Source organism: Photinus pyralis, unplaced genomic scaffold (genome assembly GCF_008802855.1).
Source record: "Photinus pyralis isolate 1611_PpyrPB1 unplaced genomic scaffold, Ppyr1.3 Ppyr1.4_LG1, whole genome shotgun sequence".
In the NCBI taxonomy this organism is placed as follows: Eukaryota; Metazoa; Arthropoda; class Insecta; order Coleoptera; family Lampyridae; genus Photinus; species Photinus pyralis.
The window spans coordinates 6,105,468-6,126,799 of NW_022170249.1; the positions used below are offsets into that span (position 1 = coordinate 6,105,468).

At 35.2% G+C, this 21,332-nt stretch overlaps 1 protein-coding gene across 1 annotated transcript in view; it reads right to left on the reverse strand.

Moving 5' to 3' along the window:
* Positions 1-602: 602 nt before the first annotated feature.
* Positions 603-21,332, reverse strand: part of LOC116168683 — a 74,688-nt gene continuing 53,958 nt past the window's right edge. Inside the window, exons 3-4 of the mRNA XM_031484663.1 lie at positions 4,533-4,668; positions 603-742 (exon numbers count right to left, since the gene is read on the reverse strand). Of these exons, the coding sequence (XP_031340523.1) occupies positions 603-742; positions 4,533-4,668 (276 nt within the window). The remainder of the gene's footprint in view (positions 743-4,532; positions 4,669-21,332) is intronic.

Here is a 21,332-nt window from a genome sequence, read left to right on the forward strand (position 1 = left end):
CGATTTTAATCTAACACCTTTATTATCACCGAGACTGAACGTCTTGCAACAAAATACCATCAAACACCTCTTATTGCGATACACCACCAAAAAAATCATGATTCTTTTCAGCTTTCCGAACAATTTACTCCTTCTTTTCAAAATTATTGCATCGGCGAGAAACTGCTTATGTAACAAACTTAATTAGCCCACGCAGCGATAACGCTCTTATCGCAATGACCGGAGATCACGTGAGACAACTTTAACAGAACAGCAATTATATCTCAACAATAAAATAAACAAATTAAAAGGCGATTATCTAACCAAAATTACACATAATGAAATAAAGAATTCTAAATAAAATCAACAATTACTGCAAATTCAAATGATATGATTCACATTGTGTGTAATCTAAAGTTTTCAAATTTGAGCGACTACTTTTTTGGAAGATACACTTGACTGCAGGGCTTAGGTAAATACAACAAACTATGTACCGTATGTCCTCTACGTAGTGTTTTCTAACGGTGATTCACTGTATTTATGGACAACGAGCGAGTAAAATTGGAGTATAATTTCAAAAAATCGGACTCGGCCATCACTCGTTAAAGTTGATAAGGGAAACTTTATCGACACGAGTACCAAGGGTTGGAACCGAAATAAGAACCGATTGTGTTTATAGGCCTTCGCTTGAAACCGGAAATGTTATTCATGAAGTTATGATAACCGGAACCGATACCAGTACCGTTATTATTCTTCTGGAGATCTGAACTCCGAAGAGTAGAACTTATAGTTATTCACTAGCAGCAATAACGTTTAATAATTATTAATTGATACAAAATATCTCGAACTATAGACACTATTTTAAGTCGATTCCGCTTTGTTTTAAAATATACCATCAGACAATTACTGTCTTATATTTTTGCGAATAAAAGTGACATTTAAATAATTTTCACTTATAATTGCACAAGAGGTTTGTATTTTACCGAGTAAATTTGGGTTGTTTAGGTAATGAAAATCCGTTGCCTAGCAATTAGACGAGAAAAACTGTCAACTAATAAAAATGCGACACCGCAGGTGGAGCATTTTTAGGTTGACAGTTTTTCGAGTCCAATTGCTAAAAGGAAACAATTTGAATTGCCACAACCCAAATTTACTCGTTTAAATACAAACCTCGAGTGTAATTCGGCAGGACAATTTAACGAACAAGAAATTCACCAACTAATCAATTATTGACAGACGTCAAACTAGTCATATGGGAAAGGATAATGTGATAATTGGTTCGAAAATGAATAAGTGAAAAAACCACTAGTGCATTTGTCGCTGGAAAAGTTGCAGGTAACTTTTGCCGCTGTCAAAGTGACAATTTCACTGCGGCTTATGCGATTTTTTATACATGAGTTGAATTGTCAATATAAAGTTTTTATGTAGATAGACATTACACAAATGCCCTTTAAAGGCGTCAATGAATTTGCATTGCAAATGTATTAACAAACCGCTATGCGAGTACTTTTTTTTTCATTTTGCCAAGTAAAGCGCTCAAAATTTTTAAATAAGATATTCTTTTAATACCTACATACTGAATTAGAATTGCAAATTTCAACGAGAAAAAAAAACAACCGAAAAGCGTGCGGTATCAGTACGCATAAAGCTGTGAAATTTTAAGCTCTGTATACCATTTACTAAGGTGATAAATACTGCCAACAACGTTAACAAAAGCGCTTAATATTACTGTTAGTTATCTTGGAGGTCGTTAATGTTCTCAGCTTGGATCACCACATATGTTTAGCGACAATGCCGAGTTTAAAGTTCATTACCAAATCCTTCCTGTTGCAACGGTCTCAACTTCTGAAGCTTTAAGCACCGACAAAAGTGGTTTATTTATATACTCACATTTTTTTATAAGATAAATATGTAAGTCCCATCAGGACTCTTAGTTAGAAGATTTGAAAGTTTAATTTACAGCTTTAAATTATGCTTTTGATGGCTGTTTTAAGGATGCGTCTTTTCCCTTGCACTTAACAAGTTGATATGCACACAAATCAAATTCCGCAATGTTCTATTCGGCTGTAATTGTCCCAGAACGACGGAAGTGTTTTTTCGAAGAGAGATCTACAAAATAAGGGCAATATTAATTATAAATTTATTTTCTTCTTTTCAGTGCCGATGCGAGGTGGAACGTTGATCAATATTCATAAAACGCAAAGGAAAACGGACTTAATTTGAAAGAAAAGTTTCCAGAATTTCCATAGGAGGGTCATTCAGTTCCCTTTGAGATGTTTTTAGCAAACGAAACACATGAATGTGGTAGGGTGAGTGACGTACTCGTGTTCTAGGGTGGATACTTACGCTTCTCCCTCAAATAAACTTGACCAGCACAATTTCTGTCATCTTGACGATGAGCATCATCGTGAAGGAGCAGAATCACTCTGTGAGTAACTCAGACTGATGGCTCTTGACCAACTTGCGTAGGCGGAGTGTCTCACACAGCTATGGATGGATGGTGAGGGTCACGCGTTTCATCCGTTTTTATTTTATCCAATTTTATCAACAAGGTTACACTGTGCAAACACAATGGAGAAAAGAAGAGTGAAATGGAAAGTTGAAATGTTACAACCAAAACTGAAAGATTAATGATAATAAGTGAACTAAAATTCCCAAAAATACAACACACCAAATTGCTCAAACGACGACGTTTACCGTCACAAACGTAATCATGATTTTCCTAAAGGAACCGACCTGTGAAAATTAACTACATGAATCAGATTTGTATCACATTTATCGATAAAAATCTGATCTAGACGAAGAACTTTGGAAATTTCATTTTATTTCAGTGATAGCATTCCTTTGGTTGAATTCAAACTTTGCTGCGGGTTAAGGGTTGTGTAAATCTTTGAATATGGGAATGTACCACGTATTTATTATGTATGAAAAATGTGTTGCGCCCCCAAAATAGAATTCTTACCTTTAAGCAGTTACAAATATAGTCCACATAACTACCGAGGTTTCGCTTCACGCGCAATAAAATAACAGTCTAGATAAGGGGCCATGAAGGTGATTTTTTTATGATGATTTTTCGCCTGTCGAAAGAGATGAATTATTAATCTAATTGATGCCGGTACCCCCTAATTGTTCTAACGTGTATCATGAACAAGACGCAAACGAAAATGCACTCGATACATCTACAAAGTAATCCCTTACAGTAATAGGTACTGGAATGTTATAACAAAATTGGCAAGTAATTGCTTTTTACATTCACTTATGAAACAGAGAAGAGCTTTATTCTGCAGAGTGCCCTTACATCTATTATCTCAATGGAATGACAATATGCGTCCCATTAGCTCAACACTCAACTGTCTCGAGGGAAAAGTTTAATGTAAGTAAATACAAGAGCTGCAATATACTAAAATGGTGCCAATATTTACAATGAGAGTAATGAGTTGCAGTTTGTTCTATCATTATTTTGAAATTTACTTTAGAATATCACTCGAAACCTTTCAACATTATAATGAGTTATTCGCTGGACGTATTTCGTATGCCTTACATCCCAGGAGGCAAATCATGGGGACATATCATTCCCATATTCCTCAAAATTAAATTCTTAACCGAATTTCTGAATTGAAAGCATGAATTTTTTCAGAAAAATGCCGACTTTCTAATTTAATTAGGAACTAGGATTACCCACTCAAAACAAGGGAACTAATTTTCACAAAGGTGAATAACGGCGGAAAAATTAACAGTCGTGAAGCCATAAGATAGGAGTCTTGAAGCTTCGTTACCCTTTACTTAGTATGTATGTGATATTATTGACTAATCTAAATTAATATAATTAATTTGTGCTGTGAAATTATATAGTTTTTTGTTCGAAAAACTACTCGGTGAGATAATGATCGCACCCGAACGTTTTCCTATTCACAATTTCCTATCGCGGAAATCTGCCGGAATCCGCAAAATACAAAATGTTAATTTATCTCTGTAAAAGTACTTACTCGATATTGCGAAAGGCAGTAGGGAAGCCTTAATTAGCTAAACGCTCGTAATATATCTATAGATCGTAGAGAAGCCACTTTTTGTGTAGAAGTTTAATTAATTGGTCTTATTGATTTCGTTCGTTGGAAAATGACTAATCCGAAGCAGAGCTTTTCAAGGCACGACTCGGCGAATTGAGATTGGCAATAATATTAATAATCTAAGGATATACGAGTAGGATATACATTTCCGCTCAATAAAAATAAAAAGCTTTATGGAATAGTTTTTGAACTGAAATTTCATGTTGACTTCGTTATTTAAAATGCGTAAGAAAATATGCAGATCCGCTGTAACATTGTTAGGTAAAGGGATCACAAGGGAATAAAAGAAATGGCGTAGATGTCCTCGAATCTTTAAATTTGCTGCTTTAAAATGATGAAATATAAATTCGCGCATAATACGTTGTGGCTTTTTCTTCCCCTTTTTTCTATTTTTTTTTAAATATCTACTCGTAAAATTGACAAAACCAATTATTTACGAAATTAGTCTCTAATTAGCGCTTACAGAGATATGATTCTTGTACTTACCAACGACAGTCATGGGAGCTGCTCTTACTTCTGTGTGAAATAGGGGAGCATCTGCTGAAACTTCGCATTGGAAGACACCGGAAAGTGGTCGCGCTACTGAGAGCAATGTCACCTTTCTGGCGTTCGAAACTGAAACCTTTAAAGAAGAAACCAATTAGTACAGTATAACAATAAGTATACTAAAGCATAATAATTAACATTTTTTAAATGGAGTTTCATAAAAAATAATCGCCTAAAGCGATTTTTTTCTACCTAAAAGCTTTTCAGTATAAATACAAGCAAATACTCGATGTTATTATATTTCAACGTAGGTGGCAAAAGGGATACGTTATTAATTAACGCAACCCCTCACCATTTCAATATACTTATTAGCGATTTTAAAACATCTGAAAAGTGGTTGCTGTTGGGCAAAAGCCGTCCACACGTTGACGGCGACGTTGGATTTTTCATTTGTAGTTTTTTTCTTTGGTTATTTATTTTTAGTTTTTAGCTTTCAGTTAAAAAAGTTCTTTTGAGAACTGCTACAAAGCACCTATTTTCCTATGAGATCTACCAGCTTTCATGACCACCCGGTACATGAACGTTAGCAGGCCATTATTTGACACATTCTAATCAGACGAGGTTTGTTGCCAAACGTCTGATTAACTACCGCTACTTATACTTATTTAATTGACCGGATTAAAATTATAAAATTTGGTAGTCCAGTAATGCCCATTGTTACATGGAATATAGGGTCAATCACAAAAGGTCTGCGATAATGCAATAAAGGGCACGACCATACAGTTTTAACGCTCGTCTTCGCTAACTTTTGAAAACGAAATGTGAAACAGAGATGCAGGCTGTAGTTTGGGCAATTAAGAAGCGTCGATTACTCCTGCTTGGACAACCATTCTAGTCATCAAGCATGCCTTCTCGGATAAAAGCAAAGAGGACGGGCCACTTAATGGATGACCTCATTCTTTGCGGCCGCCGTATCTTGATTCCTAGGGCCCTCCGATCCGCCCTTCTGAAGACGCTTCACAGGTCTCATCAAGGCCAAGAGCGAACCCTCCGCAGAGCAAGGCAAGCTGTATTTTGGCCAGGAACATCTAATGACGGGAAGAATGTTGCCTGCAGTAGTAGGGAATGCGCAGCATTTCTCACATCACACTCAGAAGGAACCACTGAAGTTCGAACCCGCCATCCATTTTTCAACTCCAAAACGTCACAGTCGACTTATTTTCCTATGTTGGAAAAGACTACACATCCCTGGTTGATCGTTGTTTCGTGAGCCTTTTATAATGTATTTTAATTTTAATGGGGCAAAATCGAATTTTATTTATTTATTTAATTTATCTTTTGCCTTTACTTTTGAGTGGGTGGGGTTTCAGCCAAGGCTGCTCTACCAACCCAACCCACCACTATACATTTACAAATATCCACGCCCGAACCCGGATTCGAACCAGGGACCCTTAGCACCACAGTCCAGCTTTAACTGAACTCAGTAGCGCAGTATTATGAGATGCATGTTGAATGTTGATCCCATTAGAGGGTTGGTTTCGACGATTTTCAAAGCCATTGGCGATCTATATTTCAAAAGTCACTGGATTTCTAATGCGTCATGACCAGTTAATGGCCTGGGAAAATTACCAGCACCAGTCTGACAGGCGTTAATACGATCTTAATGTGAATTTCGTGGTGAAAACATCAACATCACTATGCCCCGGAATAATCACGCGGCTTCGTGACAATCGCTGGGTTGCAGTTTTAGAAGCGGGCGTGGGTTTTGATAGATGGCCCCCTAACACGTGCGTATTTCGTTGGGATAAACGAATCAGATCGGCTAGTGATTCAAGGTGACCGATTTAACCAAGTAGCGCCATTCTGTGGCGTATGAAATTTTCGAATTTGTATTTTGTTCAGCATCGGAAGATTTACACATGTACCGGTTCATAGCGAACATGAACGAAAATATGTCTGGCGATAACAAAGTACGTCTTCGATAAAAGTGTGCGGCGCGAGATAAGCGAAGAGAGACCGGATTGTATGGGGGTTTTTCGGCAGACGAGGTTAGTCTTTTGAAGAGTTGACCCGTACCAAGTGGGAGAGTAGCCATTTTAAGCTGGTTTTCGAGGGCGAGTATGGTTTGTGAATTTTTCACCATTTTAAATGCGCTGAAATTAAATTTTCAGTGAAGTTATAAAAGCAACCGGGTATCATTTCGTGTACTAGAAATTTTTATTTCGCTTATGTGTGAAGGTAAAATTATATTGAGTTACGAGAACTAAATATTGGGTTGTGAAAAAACGTGAAAAACTTGCGAGTTCCCTGTAGTTTTAATTGCGCGTTATAACGAGAGGTTAGCCAAGTTTATAGTAAGACCATTTCTACGAGCTGGTCATTTTCAGGAATTTACATATTAATTTTGTTTGAAGTAATTTTGATATTCCTGAAGAAATCCACCTTCAGAACCCTTTGCATGGGAAGATTTGTATTGTATTTATTGATAAAAATCAAATCCAAACAAAAGATTTTGGTTATTTTGCTTCATTGATTGGAAAAATCGCATTTAATTTCAGTAATACCATTCCTTTGGTTGGATTAAAATTTTGTTTAGCATTCAGAGGTATATGTATAGATATGTTGTACAGAAGAAGGCACCGGTAATTCATTATGTGATAAAGATAAATTAATATTTCGATAAGGATGAAATTTGGCATGGACACGTGATCGCGCATTTTTCTCTTTTACTTTTTTAATGAATCAAACTCATATTTTATATCCAGGTACAACTAAGTTCACATGTGCATTCATTGAATTCAATCAAACCAGAGTAATAGATTTTGAATTCCATATTTTATAAGGAGCGCCAAACTTCCGCAAAATATAAAAAAAAAATGTATTACTGGGCTAGCCGTGTGTAAAATAAAAATTGATGGTCATCTTGAAATTTTTGCCAGTACCGCAGAGGTTCATTTTATTTTATGCAAGAGACAAATTAAAAAAATAGTAGGGACTACATACGTAAATTACGTTCTAAGTAGGGCAGAGTATCAACTGCGTGGCTAAAACTAACAACGCTGCAGTTAGTCCTTTGATAGCGGATAGCGCTACATTTGGCCCTTCGAGCCGGATGCTACATTTGGTCCTTCCAGCCTTTCAACAAATGGATGCCGCGTTACAATAAGTGTTCCGGTGCCAGTAAGCGCTGGTCCTTCAAGCATTGAAACGAACTGGTGCCGCGTTACTACAGGTTTTCCGGACCAGTAAATGCTACATTTGGTACTTCAAGGTGATTTACAACCCTAACGGTACACCAAATTTAATATTTTTACCCTAAAAGGTATAAAAACTGTAGCAGCGAGCCGCTTTTGAGAATCACCTGGTGTATCTATGTCCTATGGGCTTTGTCATACTGCGTCCTCTATTACCTCTATCACATTAATACGCCAAAAATCTTTAAACATTCTACTCTTTTTTTTAATTATTCAACAAAGTAAAAGCTACACATTTCGGGATATGCCACTCTCCCTCAAAAGAAAGGTTGCACACTAAACACAAATTATTAGATACTGTTAGTCTACTTTTAACTTCTTATACTGTCTTTGTCCCAAAAGGCCAATGTAAAAAACGAGAAAGTAACATAAAAATAGCAAGGTAGGTACATAGGTAGATGTGTAAAAGTATAATATCTATAGCAAAATTTGGTAGCAAGCAATAGAACGTATTATGCCTGCGGTCTTTTAATTTATGGAAACTTCAGAATGGCAACCGCAAATACGCTGAAACTATCACTCAGTTTTGTTTATTTCTGAACAACATCAAACGAAACTTTCAAATTAGAATGTGTAATAACGGGCGCCTCTACGTTACTTTTTTTTTATTTCATTCGCCTTTTATAGTATCTTTTATTTGTCGTAGAATCGTTAATTACGACCGCTGGCAATGCACAAGACGCGCGCAGTTTTTATTGTCCGAACTTGTAATGGTTATTGTGGTCATTTGTGCAATAGGCAAAAAGCTCCCGTTCACCACTTCTCGAATTGTGTTAACCCGGTACATTGCGTTACGTTGTGTTGTTACCGGTAAATACAGGAGAGTAGTGACTTTTTAAATTTAAGATCAGATTTGGGGCACAGTCTACATGTGGAACAGAATAATTTCTCCGTTTGCAAGAAGTGACACAAGAAAGACCTCCGTGATAACTAACGTTATTAAAACCTCCGGGGATTGCAAGATTAATGAATTTCTAGGAGGTTTTTCGTTTCATTGTAATTTTCATTTTGTTTTAGCCAGATTAGCGCCACCATTTCACAATTTAAAACTTCTTCCACACTCAATAGAACTCATTTTCTCGATGGTTATTTTTCAATTTTATTCATATTTTAATTGTTATTGTAGATGAGGGAGAACGGCCGTTCTTTTTTTATTAAGACGAAATTAATCATCTTTTATCTTCCATTGGTCCGTAATTGAAAGTAAAGGGCGTCGTTAACCTAACAAACTTTATCGGCACTTCTTTCTGTTCTAATTATTAATTAACCCTTATTTTGTATTAGTTTCAGGCTTGTTATAAAAAAGAACGTTTTTTATAAGAATGCTGGAACAATTAGTCAGTTTAATTGGAGCAGTAGAGAGTGTTTCACGAACTTAACTGTAAATGTACAATTCTCCAAAAATAAATAACGTTTGTTAATGAGATCTCGTTGGAGAAATCCCTAGAAAATCCGAAAGAAAAATATTATCCTTAATCAAGCTTAAAAAGAAAATAGAATTAATTAATTTAGTTTATCCAATAAACTGACGGTTTGCACCTTCTAATTAAGAAATTTTTCCGAATTTAAAATAAAGAATTTGCTCCTGCTAGGCTTTCGCCGGGACGAATTTACTAACGCGGCTTTTAAGATTATATATGCAGAGTCGGCGCCTTTTTCCCGTAATTTCAGGGGAAGATTTTGATAACTTAATAATACAGTCTTTGTCGTTAAGGTGTACAGTAATTTCTCTTACGAGGGAAGGTCTCGATAGCTCCTGATCTGACAGCAGCTGACGGTTATTTTACTGGATCTAGGAGAAGGATCTGAATCTGTCAACCGCATTTCTAACTCCTTAATTCCTATTTACATATTCTATGTCTTTGAAACCCCGGAAAGCATTGTTAGGTCCTTGCCTAACACACAGTATAATCCTGAATTCGTTATTACGTGCTTTGCTACACTTTTTACCACAAATATCGCAAGTAAAAGTAATTAAGGTTGAAGTTGGCATTAAAAGAAAATTTAATTTCCATGGAAATCGTAACTAACAGGTAATACCCAAGTGTAGTTGCAGTGGTTACCAACCACTATCGTTAACTCAATTCGTGGAGAGGAAACGTTATTAACCTCAAAAAACATCATTGTTGTAAGTTTAATAAAAAGCTGTTTATTTTTCAGTAGTAGACAGATGCCATATTAATTTATCTATATTTAGCATCTCCTAAAGGAAAGTTACCGTATTAGTTTACATTTGTCTTTCTCTTCGAGCTGATTATTCCTCATTTCTCTGGATATCAAGATTCAGTTAATTTATACATTAGTTTCTGTATTTTTTTAATGGTTGCAGTACCGCCAAAACATACGATACCTATTTGCTTTAATATATAAAAAGGAACCACAAATTGTTTATTGTTTCTAAAGCGATCGATTTCGGGTTTAACCACCCATCATCAGGCTATGCTAAAAGTATATCACATGAATTTGATGAACACAGAATTAAAATTATTACCGTCAATTTAAATTATATAAATGCAGCGACATTGAGTTGAATAAAATTGGATAAAAAGTATTAAAATTACATAAACGAACACAATAGGTACCTACATCGGGAATTGTCTTCGTTTATGTAATTTTAATACTTTTTATCCAATTTTATTCAACTCAATGTCGCTGCATTTATATAATTTAAATTGACGGTAATAATTTTAATTCTGTGTTCATCAAATTCATGTGATATACTTTTAGCATAGCCTGATGATGGGTGGTTAAATCCGAAATTGATCGCTTTAGAAACAATAAACAATTTGTGGTTCCTTTTTATATATTAAAGCAAATCTCAACGAACCCCAAAAAATGGAGAATTACATTACAAATATACGATACCTAAATGTAACAGATAAATTTAGAAACTTGAACTTGAAGAATCTGCCTAGCCTACAATAAAAAGGGAGGGTCGGCAGGAAGGCACAGCTACCAACGACTTGCACCCCGAGAGACTCCCAATTCTACTAAAGAGGGAAAATGAAAGGAAGCAAGAAGAGTAGAAAATAGAAATCCACAGAATATCCACACCCGCTTCTCAGTCTCAAGAATGTAGCAAAACAAGGACTCTCCCGTGGAACGAGTACTACGTTAAAGCATTGAATAAAAACACTAGCGGAATAAAGAAAGATAATAGTTTGGGCAGGTAATGTGTCTGCCAACATGCACCAATACACAAACACGCTTCATTCATTTTGAGGCGTACATACACATAGTCACCCACCCAAAAAATAACAGAAACAAAGGATAGAATATGCAGGGCTCTCAGGTAATTGTATCAAAAATAAAAGGAAGAGTGGATACAGCCCCTAAAATTGACCTTCCAACGTCCCCAACCCACCAATTTGAAAAATTTGATCACCAACCAATCTACAACGGCCCAAAATCCTTAGCGTGCCAACAACCTTTAAATCGACTTTTGTTCAGTAGGGATATTTAGGATCGTAGTGGTTTTGTCAGAGTAAACTTGGACTCCATCTCATTTACAATATACCCAAGGTACTTTAATTCGCTCCCACAGAACTAACATTTCTCTTTATTTAACTTCAATTTTTGACGGGAATTTATTAAGAGTAAAACTGGGGGGTATTTACGAATAAGTACGGAGTTGGTTTATTTCATTTGAGTTTGCATTTCCGCATTTGTGTTTCCTTTCAGAATCGTTTGTAATTGTAAAATGTGTTAAAGTGTAGTGACATCTGGCAAAATTTGCGTACGTTATAATAGTACATTTATATATCAAGGTAGAGAAGTACAGTATTATTGCCTGAGCACCAAGATTACATCTCGAGGCGCTTGCGCCGAGGGGTGTAAGGTGCGAAGGCAATAATAGACTTCTCTACCGTGGTATATATACTATTTTTTTCACTACTAGCACTTGAAGTCCTCTAAATTAACATATTATATTGATAAGAAAGTGAACGGTTGGACAGAAATTTTTGTTTATTAATATAACATATCAATCAAGTGTGTGGAAGTACAAGTCAAACAGGCCGTATTTTGATCTGTCATTGAGATATTTTCAAAGAGTAATTTCGTTCGAATTTTTTCAAAATGTGATAATTTTAGGTATGTAATTTCTCTGGAAATGGCGGATGGTGGCAATTATTCATTTTAGAGAACTTGTGTAAACGTTTTTTGAGCGAAATTTCGGGTTGTGTTTTCTAAAAATGACAGCGTGACAGTTCTCATTATTGACTACTAGCATTGAATAAAAACACTATAAGAAGCCTAACCCCGTGGAAATAAAGCGCGACAGAGTTTGAACTGAGAATATAATGGGAACACTGTCAATAGAGTCGATTCTTGAACTGAGAAGAATGAGAATTTGCTTTCCTCCTATTTACCGCAAAGAGAGTTCGGCGGTCACAACCAATGCGGGTGCAAGGGGATTTGTGAGATTTGTCGCGCTTTCTTCCATAAGCGTTAGGCTTCTTATAGTGTTTTTATTCAATGCTACTAGTTAATAATGTCCACATTATTAACCACTTTGAACAATTGCCGAGAAAGCCTACTTTACAAGTGGAAAAAAGGTTAATAATCATGTCATCAGACGCTAGTAGTGAAAAACGTAATTTAATTAACGTATGTTTTCTGGTGCTGATAAGATGAGATGCAGGTGGACAACGAGGTACGGATTACTTTCTGAGTTAATGGGGGGAATGCGTTCCTTTGCAGCCGGCGTTATCTCATCTAATTGTAATTATTTGTAAATACCGGAGGAAGGAGATTATTCTTTGATGGAAGTGCCGTTCTCCTAAATACCTGAGACAAGGTAAAATCGGGGCTGGTGTTGCTAGTTCGCGACGGTAAAAAAAAAGCGTGTAGATTTGTTTACGATAAATTACAGGCGTATTGAATTTTCGAAATAAAGTGTGTAAAAGAAGTTAAGCAGTCGTAATAAAAGGTATGGCCAGTGAAGTTGCAAAGTTTGTGGAAAATGTTTTTTAAAACGGTTTGTTCCGTATTCAGAGAAAGTTAGTACGAGTGGGAGTCAACAAAGCTTAGTGAAAGCAACAGTTTCTATTGTCCGAGTAGCTGAAGAAAGTGTTTTTGAGCAAGTCCAGTCTATTAAAAAAAATTGAAGTTCAGAAGCCGTCAACAAGTATTTTGGTGTCGCCTGAAGGTCGCAAACCATTCACGACCAGAATATTTGGAGTAGCAGTAACAGGGAAAAAACTGTAAGTAATTGTAAGACTTTCTTTTTTTTATTTGTCGAACGCCTGTGTGCGGGGCACTTTGTATAAGCAATCTTTGTAAGCTTCTCTTTCTTCCAGGAATTTTGTTTTAATTTTCATTGAATGTGTTTCGGAATAAATTTTGGTAAATCAATTAATTGTGTGTTTATTCAAACACATTGTGAGAGTTTAAATTTTGTTTTGTTTGAGTTAGCTGGACAGGTGTTTTGTGGGTGGTGTAGTTGATCGTTCGTAAAGTATACCTACAGTCCAACTTGAATGTTTATTGTTTATCCATTGAAAACCACGTTTGAAGTTGTGAAAAACAGTTGAAATCCTATGTCGTACACTCATTCCCAATTCATTTATGTTAAAATGGTGAATTCCTCTTTCGGAATAATGTGCTCGTAGTATGTACTAAACATAAAAGTTTAGTAGCAGAGATCATTCATGATTTGTTTATCTAAAGTGATTGTAATGTATTGTTTGCTCTTTCCACTTGGGCATACGGTTTACACAGGTGGTGACACAAGATTTTGGCAAATATGCATGTCTAAAATTTGGCAACGTTATCTTGTGCAGAAGCAACATGTTATTATATTTTATGTTAATGACAATTCCAAACTTTCCTCGTTATAACAAACTAATAGTAATTTGAAACTAAAATTTACACAATAAACTGCGTTATCTCGTTAAATTAAATATTGATTACATACATTGGAAATAAACGACCCTAACTTGCTGCAATTTAGTATGACAAACAATCGACAAATTAAAGGCACTTCGCATTTAATTACAGTCGAACACAATTTGAGCAAAGTCAGGAATTAAAAAGCACTTATTTTAACGAGAAGGGCCCTCCGAAAGCACGAAGTTGCAAAATTAAAAAGTAATTTCCAGCCAGAAATTGAGATTGAAGATCGAAGTTAGTTTGGAAGACAAATGATGTACCTACCGGCGGCCATTCTAATTTATAACTGTTGTGGTCAGTAGAAGGGTATATAAATTTAGACAAATGTGAAAAGTGTCATTCTCTGTTTACCATTTATCCCATCCTTAAAGTAAATTGGTTAGTTTGGGAACTTTAAAATTAAAGCTCAATGTCGCGTGGTAAAAATGGGAAACTCCATTTCTTCTTCGTGAATTACTATATCACGTCTATGTCTGAAAAAAAAAACAAAGCTCGTGCTGGTGACGCCAAGTTACAAAACTTTGAAAGAATATAGTTTGAGTTAGTGGTGATGAAATGCAAAAAAAATGGAGAATGAGCACATTTTGAACGCTCCCACTCGTATTTATTTCACGTTAATCTAATGAAAGCTTTGAAATCAACCCTCATCTTATGCACGCATTTGAAACTAGTTCACGAGTTTAAATCTGTATTTATAAATTACGTCAAAAGTTATCTCTAATTTTCAGGTTAAATACCCCCAAAACTTGAGGATTTCATTTTGAGAAAGATTTATGCGGAAACTGTGTTTTAGCCTGAAAATAATCACAAATTTACACACATAAAACTCGCCCCTATTTCACTTACTTTACGCACATTCCATAATCAAAGCAGGTATCGATGTAGCCAAAGGGTGCATATATTAAATTATGTCGAAATGTAAATTTTGTACATGCAAAGAATTCGCAAGTTTGAGCGTAGCGCCGCAAAGTAACGAAATAACAACGTAAAGTTGTACATCAGCAATTTTGTAATAAAAAAATGGAGGTGGGTAATATTTACGGTAGCTAAATTATATGTGCTGTTCAATCAAACTGTTCGAAATGCTGAATCTTGATGCGAGATTTTTTATGAGCAAACTGAAATCTATCTCGATGTGACGCTCTGTATATGAACCCTCCTCACAACACCCTCCAAGAGGGGTGTCTTTGCGGTTTCCAAATGAAGGCATGTGGTAGAGCATGAAATTTTATTGGACGGAACTATAATACAAAATGTTAAGTATGTAAGAATTCACAAATCAAGGAAGGGTTCGCTTTGTGTACGAATTGTGGTGCTATTTCCGCATAGTTACCACATTTTGTGAAAAATAACTGGTTCGAACCGACAGAACGACTGAAAAGGAAGGATTTTATTTGATTCGAATTTGACTTGAACCTTTTTAATTTTACGCAGGCCAATCGTCCTGTACGATCCGGACTTTTTAAATACGTACAAAATCTGGAGATGCCAGTGCGGAATTTCATTCTAGGCGGAGTAAATTTATATACGTAAAGCGTTCTGATTGGACGGAAAAATTAGTTTTGATTGGTGGAATATGGGTTTGTCACGAGACGGGTGTGAATAAAAAAACAGAGTCGTGGGAGAATAAACGTTGAACCGCGAGAGACAATGCGCGTTGAACGGAAACAGCGGACCCAAAAATTAAATCAACCACCTGTAATTGATCGCAAGGTGTTTTATATATTGGAGGGACAGCTCCAATAATCGGAGATTGGTATTACTTTGCGAAAAATTTCCTGCTGATACGGTAGAGAATTTGATGATTACGTGTAATAACAACAGCGGAATTTGTAAACATATTAAAGTTCGTAGTGACATTCATTCCCAAGGATAACTTGCGGTTTACAAACTATTACGTTAAATACGAACAATAATGGAGATTTTTACCCACAAGGATTTAAACGGCATCGGCGGGACCTTAAATAAAGTTCATTTACGAGTTTTAAAACACGCGAAATTAAATCCTGTATCATTGTAAACTGGCAAATGTACTTATTGAATCACCTTGCAATCGTCGCATGTCTGAAGCTTACCGTCGGATTACGTAATTTGGAGCAATCATGTTGGAACATAAAAATCAAAAAAATACGAGAGATGGGATTTTGCATTGACAGTAGTTTTCAATCATTTGGAGCAGCCTTGTGAAAGAACCTTACCATTAGTTTCCTGTATAATAAGTTAACCATATTTTTTAAATTCAAAATAAACTGACTCCTTGGAGGATGTAGAAAGTTTAAATTTTCAATAAGTTTTCTAAATACTGAATCACGAATTTCTCCATTGCTTTGGTATACCAACCATATGCATATCTTATGCCATGTTATTTTAAGGTACAGCAAATTGATTGCTCTTTCCAAATATCTAAAATAACATAGGTATTGAATTTGAAAAAAAAAAGTTTCAACAATTTCCAGTTTAACCGGAAGTGATACCGGAAATTTAAATATGCCATCGGATAGATCGGGATGTCGCATGCAAAATTATATTTGACCATTTTTGTCGAATCTCGCCAAATAAAAGATATTGACGCGATCCTATTATCTTGAACACACTGTACCCACATAGCATTCGATATCTTATGTATATACATTTTAAATCCATAATGTACAGGGAATATCCTGTCCATCTTATGTATATACTATGTATATTCATTATAGGAGAGGCATATGTATTTTATGTTCAGTAAGGATATTCTATAAATATACATTTTGGATGTGCTACGTATATACATATGATTATATGTTATGTATATGCGTTTTGGATTTGATACATGCGCGTTCTGTATTACCGACGTTACAAACGTTAGCGTCTCATTTTCTGTGAATTACGGCGATGAAGATAGTAAGGTGCTATTGCAAATACAGCTCATTTTTCTAAAATCGGGAGTGTTATTCCGCGAGTTATTAATGAGTTTGTTTGTCTAATTTGGACAGTGAAAGTAATGATTTTTATTTCGTGTGTACATGATCTAAAGTTGCAAATATGTGTTAGTGAGATGTAAAGACTGGATGGGAATTAATATAAGGACAAGAATGGCAGGTATGTTAGCAACCTATTTGTTATGAACTCGCGCTATTATAGTGTTGAACAAGAACACGATCAAAATGACTCAAGATTCTACAGTGTTAAATAAAACAATAATAATTTCTTAAGCACATTTTCGATTGTACACTAAGAGACTTAATAAACAAAAAGCTCCACTCCGTGAAAAGAATTTATTTATGAAGGTATAGCCAGAGCTGGGCAGAATACTTTCAAAAAGTATTTGAATACTAAATAGTAAATACTTTACACAACTCAAAGGTATTTGAATACTAAATACTTCTACGTCTAGCACAACCGAATACTAGATACAGATACATTGAAAAGTATTCAAATACTTTAGAATGTATTCGAATACTTTCAAAGTATTCTAATACTATCAAAGGTATTCAAATACTATAAAAAGTATTCGAATACTTTGAAAAGTATTTCATTAACTTACTTTGAAAAGTATTCGAATACTTGTGACTCAAATACATTAAAAATGTAAAATAGTATACTACTCGTAGATAAAAGTCTTCATAGTACTTAAAAAATCAAGTTATACTTTGTATGGGGTTAGCTTTTTTTATATTTCTATTGTTATATACAAATTTAAGGGGAGTAAAAGTAATAATTTCAAACAGTTCCAAGATTGGGCTACTAGTTCAAAAGTTACAGCCCTTTGAATTTTCTTTCGAAATTGACTAAATATTTGTGAAAGTATTTGAGTTACAAATAGAAATACTGCTTCCATAAAAGTATTTAATTACAAAGTATTTGAATACTTTAAAGGATTTGTACTAAAAAGTATTTACAAAATCGAATACTGGCCAGCTCTGGTATGGACGCTAGTAAACTTCCCGAATGTTAGAGGAATCTCTATAGAACATCCATTCTGAATGTATACAACATACATAGAATATCCTATTAAACATCTTTTGCATATTACAGGAATATTCATGGTATATCCAGTTGTCAGTATACCAATATACATAGCATGTCTGATGCATATACATGCATATACATAAGACATCCAAAACGTATATACTATGTATTATGTGAAGTCTGCCAAACTTATATCCCATGCACATACATCGGACATTTGCGACATACTTTTCCACATTCTATGGATATACAATATCCCACGTGGAATGTACATGGTATATGCAATGTATATAGGTCTGCTATGTGGGTATATTGAAAGATCTCGTCATTCTAAACAAACGTTTCATACGTGCTTAGTTACTAAACGCTACCACCGTAATATACAATAAAGCAAAGTTTAACAAAATAGGGTGGTTGTAAAACACATGCATTCCTGCAGACCTCTCGATGGAGAATGTTTAAGAGATGTCAAAAATATTTGCATTAATCACACGAAAGGTAAGAGTAATGTATAACGGCGGTTATAGCAAGTAGCTCCCCCTCACCTCACCTTTTTGAAAAATAATGCAAAAGTTTAGGGCCTTGAATTTGTACGAAGCACCAGTTTTTCTAGAGGAATTACGAGTATATCATAATTAATGAACGCACGGTACATTTATGGAAGTTACCCGCTTGAATGAACACCCGGTGAAATTGTAGTTCCGGTTCATGGTAATAATATCTTTTCCAATCAACAGAAAGTGACCTCGTAGTCGTGGCTGAAGATGTTAAATATTTCCTTCAGAAAGTGATCTGATAGTGATAGCTGAACTTCGTTCAACTCAATGAATTTAGTCAACTATCGGTTGGGCACAAGGTTGGAAAGGAACGTGTGTTCCATTGTCAATTGTCCTTAAACAGCAAATTTAAAACTAAGATGGAACAAATAGGCAATATAGGGACGCATTGGTAAATCCACACATAGAACCTTCTGGTACAGAATAGTTTCCTTTGTGAAAAATGACTGTATAAATGATTTGCCTTGCGATACGGCAATCTTTCTTTCGTACTGTGCTTTATGAATTTTTGGTTTCGTCTTGAGTGCACTACGCTGCCAGCCATACAAAGTTCACTCGAATCTGAAACATTTGTGCGACGACTAAACATAATTGAATTGAACATAACGTTTGGAGGATTCCATTTACCCAGAAGCATGTTGCACGTGAAAATAAAATTTAACAAATAATGCATACAACCAGTTGCACCTGCGCGAAAAATATTAAAAATGTATTCTACGGCAGTCCTTTAAGTGTTAGCAAAAACTGTTATTATCTGTTTCATTAAAAGCTAAGTTTTTTAATTCCCGTTCGCCTAATTGCACCATCTGCGTTCACATGAGAGCATTGCATCGACTAAAATGCACCGGATCCGTTTTAAACTACCGGCAACAAGCGAAATCGAGAAAAATGGAATTGCCAATTTAAAAGATAATAAATTATTTATAGAGACCGAATGCATACAAACTTCGCCTCACAAAGTTGATCTCCCCGTATGTAATGGAAATGCCTAAGTTCTAAGTAACTAGTTCGTGTATACAAACTCAAATCTGCATCTCTACATCCTTAGAAAGCGAATTTCCATTACCCACCTTCATTTTAAACTTGATTTAATAACTTTTTTTTCGTTTATTTAAGAAGATCCAATTGTAATTTTAAATCTTGTTTACTATAGAATTCAATTTAATTTAGTATTAAAAGTTTCTTTTGTTGAAGCTCAAAAGAGACTTTTATTTCCTTCAGTTTAAAGTTGAGTGTTTGGATTTAGCGTAGGTACTCGTGTAAGGGTCACGGCTATGCGGGTGTGCTTTTTCCTCTAACAAGGTTATATTATTAAGATTATAAAACTTCTAGATTGATACTACTTCTACGTGGTTCCAATGACACCAGTCAGAAAATTCAAAATATTCAAATCCAGGTATAAGTGTATTGGTAAAAGATATTCCAAATCAGAAATTAATTTTATACTTTCATACAATTACCGCTAGGGAGCCAAAGAAGCACTCGAAAATAGACAAATAGAATTTTCATTTAAATTTTTATCCAAATAGTAAGATATTACTGTGTGTATTGATCCCAAACCAAAAAGGGCCATAGACAGAACACTACAAATCTAGCTAGCTCTTCAATTTTACCTTTTTTTACAACCCCGGCAAAGAAGAATGATTTAATTCTGACCTCAATTATTTTCCTAACACCCAGCAGACAATGGGCAAGCTGTAAATCCTCAAATTTACACTCAAAATGAACTTTGGGTAAAAATCAAGTAAAATTAATCGTGATTTGAACATGAAACTGCTTTGGTCGTTATTGATTAAGGGACCGCATTAACACACAACTTGCGTGAAATTATACAGATATTTTTCATGTTACAATGACACGATGTAATTAAATGCAAATGAACCATTACATACAGTTACTCACAGTTTTGTTCTTCTAGAGAAAATATCCGAAAAGGGTTCGCAACCACAGATCACTAATTAAACTAGCCCTGACGCCTAACGTCGGCAATTGCGGATTATTTCCCAAAATGGCGATGTCTAAGTTTTTATTGGTTAATGTCTTTTTTACTACCAATCCCAGATGGCCGTTGATCACCTTCCTAGGCATCCAAAGTTGCATATTCAGTAATTCTCGAGTTAGTGGTTTATCACATAATGAACTCAGAAATGAAAAATGAGGTAATTTGATACTAAACCTGTGAGGAGTAACAGGAGAACAAAAGGTCATACACTAAAAACCAATATTTGTTTGGGAAGACTCTTCAGATCCTTGATATTTTTTACACATTTAAAATTCCGATTGGTGCGGCCCTATTTAAGGGGGTTAACCCAGGAAGGCCAAAATTCAATCACTTATTCCATAAGGTATGATCTGTTAGTGTATATTTATATATCAACGCCTTTTTGATTTATCGTGCGAGAACGACCGGGCGGACGGATGTACGTAGACTTTTTGACGTTATTGAGTTGCACAATACTCCCGCTTAGGGTGTGCTAGGATTAAAAATGATCGCTCATGTTTAGGAATTTTGCATAATGAATTTTTCTTAAAGTAACATTCCTGAAGAAATCGACCTATCAGAAACAATTGTATAAAAATGTCTGTATTGTATTTTATTCATTGATGAACATTAGATCCAAACAAAAGATGTTGGTTATTTGGTTCAGTGATTCGAAATTTTATTTGCACTTAATCTCACAAAATGTAAGGAAAAATGGAACTCGACCGCTTTTGTCTTTTTTAATATATTCAATCAACTAAAGAGTATTTATTAAAGTTTCATCGAACCAGAACATTAGGTTTTGAATTTTAGATCTTAGGCACTGTACATAATTCTCTCCTTTCTGTAAGATCCTAGTTGTTAAACGCTTTTGTTGGTACGTGACCAAAAAGCTCCTCTTCCCTTTGCGTCCTTCTTTTCCATTCGTTTCTTTTTTCTCAGATTAAACAAACATTCTCTTACTTAGGATTAAAATGTGTACCCCCAAACTACAAGTGTCCCCTTAAATTCCCCGACACAAATCCAATTCAAGTTCAAAAATTTCCTCTAAATACCCACTTCCATTATAAACAAGCCAATTACCTATGCTATTATTACGTCGCAACCTAACTAATCAACTACCAATTAAAACCCACTTTATTTTGCATTGATCTGCGAAAACGAA